Source organism: Cottoperca gobio, chromosome 8, assembly GCF_900634415.1.
Source record: "Cottoperca gobio chromosome 8, fCotGob3.1, whole genome shotgun sequence".
Lineage (NCBI taxonomy): Eukaryota > Metazoa > Chordata > Actinopteri > Perciformes > Bovichtidae > Cottoperca > Cottoperca gobio.
In genome coordinates, this window is record NC_041362.1 from 8500726 (window position 1) to 8508558 (window position 7833).

The following is a 7833-nucleotide window of genomic DNA, read 5'->3' on the forward strand; positions in this document are numbered from 1 at the left end:
TTCCCCTCCTCCCAGAACTACCAGTAACTTCATTTCAAACAAAGTCTCAGCGGCACTTTGAGTGAGAAACTGTGGGGCTTGAATTCAGTGTAGACGGTCGAGAAGCCTCTTATTTAAAAGATCATTTCTGGGGCGCCCGGGTGGCTCGCCACATGTGCCGGGAGTGCAAGTCGTCCTCTCTCTCTCCTCCTTACCTGTCTATCTGTCCTCTCTATCTAATAAAGGAACAAAAATGCCAAAATAATATTAAAAAATAATTTAAAAAAAAATCTAGAAAAGAAATCAAAAAATATTTTTTAAATATTTTTTAAACATTTAAAAAAAAAATTTTAAACATTTTTTAAACATTTTTTAAACATTTTTTAAACATTTTTTAAAACATTTTTTAAACATTTTTTAAACAATTCAAAAAAGATAAGTTCTGCTGCTGATGATCAGACAACATTAGCACCTGCCACCTGCCACCTGCTAACAACAAATGAACCACAATGCTATCAGGACCAGGAGCTTCCCCTAATGTTGGCCTTCCCTGTAAAACCCTGTAAGACTCAATAGACATCCTGTCAAAACATCATGGGAGCAGATGCAAAAGAGGCTAGCTCAACAATGCAAATAGTTACTTTATGTCTATATATATGTTTTCCAATCTTATATTTGAAATCAAAATTCAGCTGTAATTGTTTTGAATAGAAATGGATTATCAGACTATGCAAAGTTATCTGAATATTTACCGACACGTGTCTTTGTTTGCGGTATTTGTTACCCACCGTCCTGAGCTCTATCACTTTATTGTGCATTTGGGCCACAGTGGGGGAAAGTAGATAAATACATATACTGTACATCTAAGTGGGACACACTTTTTACACGGCTACATTCAAAATAATTCTTATTGCTACAAAAGTTCAAAAACAAGCATAAATGAATTAGGGCAGGCATGACACTACTCACTGTTCACAAGTAGTTGTAGTTGTTTGGCTTCTGTGGAAGTAGTGTACTTCAACAATTTGTGGCGTGAACCTGGAGATACCGAAGTCCACAAAAACCCCACGTCCTGCTAATACAACCAAAAGGCTGACGTGAATGGACTTTCCTAAGTCAGGCTAAGTTCTAAGTTCTAAGAACAACGGTCCTCAGAAACCTATATCCTCAGAAATGTGTCTAATCTAATTGTATTTGTCTGATTTGTACAAACATTACACTTTGAAAAACGTAAAATACAAAGGTGATCTTAAAGTAATATTTAAAATGTGGCAGATTAAAAAGATATTTGTTGCACAACTGTCTCCTGTCTGACCAGATAAGGCTGACATGCAGTATTATAAATGATTATATCCAGAAACAAACACAAGAAATATATTTTGAACATTGTAGCCAAAAAGTGAACGTTATAAAGTTTCCTAACTGACTTAATAAACTCTGTATTTTAACCAATACTGATGTACTATATGAAAACGTTTCTAGATTGCCTCGAGCACTCTTTAAATAAATGAAAAAAAATGAGTAACTATCAGTTTTGTGTTTTGTGCTGTGTAACGTGACACGTTTTGAGTACAGCTGTGGAGAACATACTGACACTTCTTTAGAAAAACCTGATGCCGTTGTTATGGTTTCTGACGCAGCGACTGGCTGGGTGTGTATACAATGGCAAACACAGTATATGGCTTGTGTGAGCAGTGCACTAACTCTGCAGCGCTTGTTCTCTAGAATCACATGACCAAGGACTACCAGAGAATTTCTCCTGAACCACGCAGTAAGCCTGAGTGCTTTTAATAACCCTCCAATGAAGGTCAGACTAGTTTCAGCTGGCTTTAAAGGTGTTACAGTCTCTCATGTGTCTTTGAAAGGTTATTGATACTTCTCATTTAATACCTAATAACTTGCAATAATACTAAAAGTGATATAACTGACAGATGCTCAGGCTTACTGGGAATTAAGAGTGGTGTGATGATGTTTCAGTTTTTTTTATTTTCAGCAGTTTTGCAGCAGCCTGCACTTATTTGGTGTTATTACAAATAGATTTTTTCCCATACTTCCAGCCCCATTGTGCACTCATCTGTCTAAAATAAATTCAACAAGAAAAGTGATTCATAATGTTTCCCTAATCATTATTACTATTATTAGTAATAAAAGGGTGGATAGTTTTATGTTTTACATGGAAAGCATCTGAGCATTATCTGAGACATTAATTAAAGTTATAAAGGGGCTTCTGGCGCTGTATTTCAGTAGAGCCGTGTTGGTTTGGTATCAGGACATTACTGAGAAAAAAAGACAGTTTTCTGGACCACTCATCACACTGGAGCACAAATCACCTCAGAGACCCCTTATCTCCCTGAAACCTCTTCACTGAGCCCCTTTGGCCGAGAGGAAACAATAAAGTGCTGTGGAAGCAGGTGGAGCAGTAGCTGATTCCTGTAATTATGTTGGATGTGGAGGTTATTGGAGATTCCCATTCATCCATCATTGTAGCAGTTTGCTGTAAATGTGCACATGTTCCTGGCTGAAGTGGCCCTTAATGTTGTGTACAGTTAAAACATTAAGGAACTGCAATAAAGAAGTCACATCTGGTCACGGTACATGACTATACAAATCACTCTCAGCAGACTCAAGTAAAAACACAGAATCTTAGCAGTCATGTATTATGTCACGGTAGAAAGCTTAATTAAAGAAGAAGATTGAAGTGGCAATCCTTCCCTTTGCCACAAACTGGTCGGAGACAAAATACAGAATCAACCCTAAAGCATTGTTATTAAACCAAATGTGGAAATATTTCATTTTTTATATGACAACAAATGTACGGTTATACTACATACAGTAACGATTCCAGAGACTTAGACCGCTTATGAACAAACTATTCATAAAAGACTCATTTGGGATTTGGGAAGGATAATGTTGCATAGAAAACACACGTATAGAACCTGTGCAAACTCCTTGTATATAACTATGTTTTACAGCAGTTGTCTCTGAGACCCAAAACTGAAGTTATGCGTCATTTTCTGTAGCGGACTTCTGAAACATGTCATCAGTTTAAAATCATAGAATTAGTTAAAAGAGATATATCATGAACGACTCACATGTTCAGTGTTTGTGCACATACATTTGGGTATCTGGGGGGCTAACAACCCAGATAACGTTAAATAAGAATAAAACCCAATTAGTTGTTTGTGATCTGCCTTCAGGAGGTTAAAGAAACTGCTAAATTAAGTCGTTTCTGCTTCAATAAAATTTGCCAAAGAAAGGTTATGTGATGTTTTATTTTAGATTTCAAAGAGACTATAAAACGAAAGCACTCACACACATACAGATAATAACCAGGCACTTTTCTACAAAGGAAGAGGGCCATGGAGTACAGGATGTGTTGTTCTAAAAATAATCATTACAATAATTCACACTTGGGGGGGAGGGGATCTGACATCTTTGCTGATAAACACTGTGGTTAAGTTGGCTGAGGTTAGACTATGCGCAGGTGAACAGACAGTACGTCAGACGTGTTGTTTGAGAACACGTTGTTCCAGTGATCTGGCAGCTGTTAAGGTATAGGATAAGGTGCACCATGTGCAATGTTATCTACAAATTCCAATGAACTGTGTGTATGTTTTGTGTTTGTGTACAGGGAGGGGGGACTTTTCTGAGAAGTTGTATACCGCCAAGAGGCATTCATGTTATAAGCAGACATTACTATGTATGTGCATGCGAGAACATGTAAGGTTATGTTAACACCTACAGAAAATCCAGTGAGTCACAGGAGATTAAAAGGAGTCCGCCTGTACTTCTCTAGAGGACTGGGCTGCCCTTTTTACAGTTCTGGTGTATTTCCTCTGAAGCAGCTGCTCAACTTCTTTGTTAGAGGAAGAAGTTATCAGCGCAGTAAATAGGAATGCAATGTTGTTTTTGCTGTTTGAAGCTGAAACTAATAAGCGTGTAGTGTCTTCTAGGAAATGTATCTTTAGAAGAGAAACTCTGAAGCTCTAGATACATCGACAACATATTAAGATACGTTTGTGTATCTTTATTTCATTTAATTTAAGAGGAAATCATGACACAGTGAACTGATCTTAATGAAACCAAAAGTGCTGTTACCTAAACTTATCATGCATATAAAGTGTGTTTCACTATTAGTCAGTTTACTCTGCCTGTGGAAATAAGGTTTCAGTCATCATAAAACACAGGAAATAGTGAGATCTCATTTCATAGAAAAATAGTGCTCTTTTATTATAAATTAATGAAATGTTCATACAAATATAAATAAGTGCAAAGTCGTATCAGTTTGCTTGCTTCGTCAAACAAATATATTCAAGCATCCAAAGCCAGTGATTTGGCTGGCAAAAGTAAATCTTTATAAAAGACAGCACAAAAAAAACATCTTCACTCATGAAAACTCATGAATATAAGATACATTTTGACTCTTCTCCTTATTGGGAAAAGACAGATACGATGTTTAATACATTCATCTGCAAGCAATGGCAATCCTTTCTGTGCCACAAATACTACCACATATTTTGATAGATACATTTCCTCCCCACTGAAGCCATATTAGGCAGTGGTACAGTTCTCTCAAGTAAGATTGTCTAGGATTCAGTCATGTTAGTATTCCAACAAACTGTCGTCTAGTTCAGGCAAGTTTGGCATAAACCCTTTCTCTAAAATAAAATATCTCAAACACGTCTTCTTTCCACTTTTTAAAACATGTAATTAGATTCAGATTTTTCTTTTTTCTTTTTTCTTCTTGTTCCGTTTTCCCATCGTGGCTGGTGCAAATATGCATCCAGAAGGCCATCAGTGTCCACTCATACTAAGTTTCCATTGTCTATGATTTTCCAGCCTGGTCAGAGACGCCAGGATGCTGGACGGACGTGTCTAATACGTCCAAAGATTATCATCCGAGGTCAGCAAAAAAGCCGGCCTGACCGTAAAAGCCAGTCCGGCTTTAATGGATGGATGATTTTCTGAGGCTGATGTGTGTGAGCTCGACAGCCTCGCAGCACATTAGGTTAGCAGCAGCAGCAGCAGCAGCAGCAGCAGCAGCAGCAGCAGAGGGAACCTGTGTGTCATCAGACTGTAGACAGCTGACTGTGAGTCTCACTTCAGTTATCAGTAAGTTGTATGTCATCAGTGAGGGCTCTTTCATACCGCCATATTACAACAGTACTCCCTTTCTCCTGGGCGCACTTTTCTGTGAGACCTACACACATCTGGTCAGTACTGCTCCTTTTCGCAAGCTCGAACTCGGGCTTGACTCTCTTGACTCTGCTTCGTCATTACTCCTCAGACACAGCACGTGTCTTCAGAGGTAGCTGCGCTGAAACCATCCAGTTCCCTTTTAAGTCTTTGCCCCTTCGAGAGCATCAGTCATACGCCTCTAGATAGGAGCATCATACTCCTGGAGGAACTCCTTAAGAGGATGAGGAAGTTGTTCTCTTTTAGAAGAAATGTCCAAATGTCCATTGACAGTTTTCCTGCACAAGTGCTGCAAGGTGGATAAGTTACAGGAGAGAGGTTTGATGAGCTCCAGAGGGATCTTCTCCCCTCCGGAGTAAATGTAGTACATATTCCCACTGCGAGTGTTCCCTTTGCTCTGAGGCATGTAGAAATGGATCAGCTTGAGGACGCAGTCAAAGTGGGGAACAGATTGAATGTTCTTAGGGTCTGTTTGCAGGTAGAAAGAGGAAGAGTCACATTGAATACGCAGGTTCTTGGTGCCCGACGCCGTCTTGACACTGAGGGCGTACAGGTGTCGGTTGTCGGAGCTGTCCCTGACGAGGAACGTGCCGGTGCTCTCTGCCGCCAGGATGGCGTTGGCCTCCTTCCCCGAGATGGCTCCCCAGTAGAAGCCACTCTCCTGGAGCTTGTGGAGCGTGGTGAGGACCATCTGGTACTGCGTCTTGGAGGTGAAAGTCTTGTAACGCTGAGGCAGCCGAATGCTGGAGTCCAAGAGGCTGCTGCTCATTGCGGAGTCAAACTTGCTGTAAGTTACCATGGCGCTGTGCCCGATCTCTAGGCAGCCTGGGTAGCACTGGGCGCCACACAGACAAGAGAAGAAGAGGTAGGGTCAAAGAGAGGTTCAGAGGGTTGTCTAGGAGGGCATGAAGAGGTCGGTCTGTCTGGAAGTAAAACACCTGAAGAGACAAGAGAGGGGATGTGAGCTCAGTGTGGAAAAGATGAAACTAAACATTAAAATGCAGTTTAAAAGTTTAACATTGATATACAGTATAGCCCAGATGTGCGTTATTCACGTTGAGGTATAATGTAACACCCCTCAGCTCCAGCAGCTATACTGGAAACTATTTTTCCAGATGTGGAAGCTCTGTACATCATACTTTAAACATCCCTGGTGATGATGGGAAAATTGCCCCAGAGTGCCAAGACTTGTTTTTTGTCTTCTAGAAATAAAATAAAAAATAGACCCAAAACTGTGTGACTCCTATCCGGTGCTTGAAGTGAGTTATGTCTTTTAACAGCGTGTTTAGCTAAATTGCTTCCATGTAAATTATAGCCATTTCGGGGAAACTTTTTGTGTGTAATCTGCCCTCGAGACTCGGTCAGTTCCAGTAAGGACATTGTATTCCCGATTGCGCAATTTACACGCCATGACCAGCTTCACTAAACAAACCTCACTTAGACAAACACGCAAAAAAAACCCATTATTTATCCACGTTTGTATTCAATATAAACGAGAAGTATTAAGTGGAAGAAAAAAAAACCAGATCCTCACCTTCAATGTTTCTCCAAACTCGCTCTTCTCGAATAAATCCTGGATAGATATGTGTTTACTGGTCAGCGTCTCTCAGAAATGTTTTGAAGTTCTTTGCCAACAAACTTCAGACTTGTAAAGTACTTTTCTCTCGGTGTGTATCAGCCCAAGTGCTGCTTTGCTGAGCTGTGAGCTACTAGACAAGCTCAGGAGGAGGAGAGGAGTTATAACTGTGAGGATCTGGACTCCGCCTCTTCCAGGAAATCCTTTTAGCATGAAGCCTCGAGCCTATTTATTTCTTCTTCTTTTTTTTTTTTAAGGATTCCTGCAATGAGAAGAGCCCTCCCCCCTCTGTTCCTCCAAATGAAGTTAAGGAGGAGTTTTCCAAGCAATACTTATTTAGCTTTGGTAACGAGGTGTCTGTCTATTCAGGGTCTTATAAACACATTTAAATAATACCATATTTTTATTTTATTTTTTGAACATTTAAGAAACAGCTCAATTTGATTGTATGTTCTTTTTTTTTTTTTTTTTTTTTTTCAAGTATGAGGTAATGATTCACTCCAGCTTTGTGTAGTGAGTCGGTTTCTGAGAAATTCACAGTAATAGTCGCTCGCATGCTGAGCACTAGTTCTCCAGAGAGGGCGCCACATTTTTGACTTTGACTTTATTTCCCAATATCAACAGCTGGTATCCAGGGGCAGCATATTATTTACTGATTGTTGTGAAGTTTTTTTGTCTGTGTTTCCCTGCAGTCACTATGAGCATGATTGTTTTTAAGTACTATCCTAAAATCTATATTAAAATCAGGTGAGGGCTCTCAGCTGTATTGCCTGTCCAAAGCTCTATGATCCATCCAGACAGAACCTACAATTAAAAACACAATAGTTATAAGCAGATATAAGTGTTTACCAACTATAACTCCTCCTGTGGTCACACATACAGTAAGTGAAGGCTGGTGTATAAATAGATAATGAATGACAATATAGTGAAACACATTTGTAATTACATAAAGAATGTCTTTATAGGAGGAATTACAATTGTTGACAAAGAAATTGTGCCATTTTTGTATTAAATAAACATTTGAAATGTCCCCATTTGTGTTTACAACTACATTATAGTGTGTTACAAACCATTTATTAAAT

General features: G+C 39.3%; 1 protein-coding gene across 1 annotated transcript; it reads right to left on the reverse strand.

Moving 5' to 3' along the window:
* Nucleotides 1-3991: 3991 nt before the first annotated feature.
* socs3a (suppressor of cytokine signaling 3a) lies at nt 3992-6957 on the reverse strand. The gene is made up of 2 exons (XM_029438352.1): nt 6710-6957; nt 3992-6113 (listed from the first exon to the last, which is right to left on the reverse strand). The coding sequence occupies exon 2, from the start codon at nt 5972-5974 to the stop codon at nt 5357-5359; it is 618 nt and encodes a 205-aa protein (XP_029294212.1). The 5' UTR covers nt 5975-6113; nt 6710-6957; the 3' UTR covers nt 3992-5356.
* Nucleotides 6958-7833: the final 876 nt, after the last annotated feature.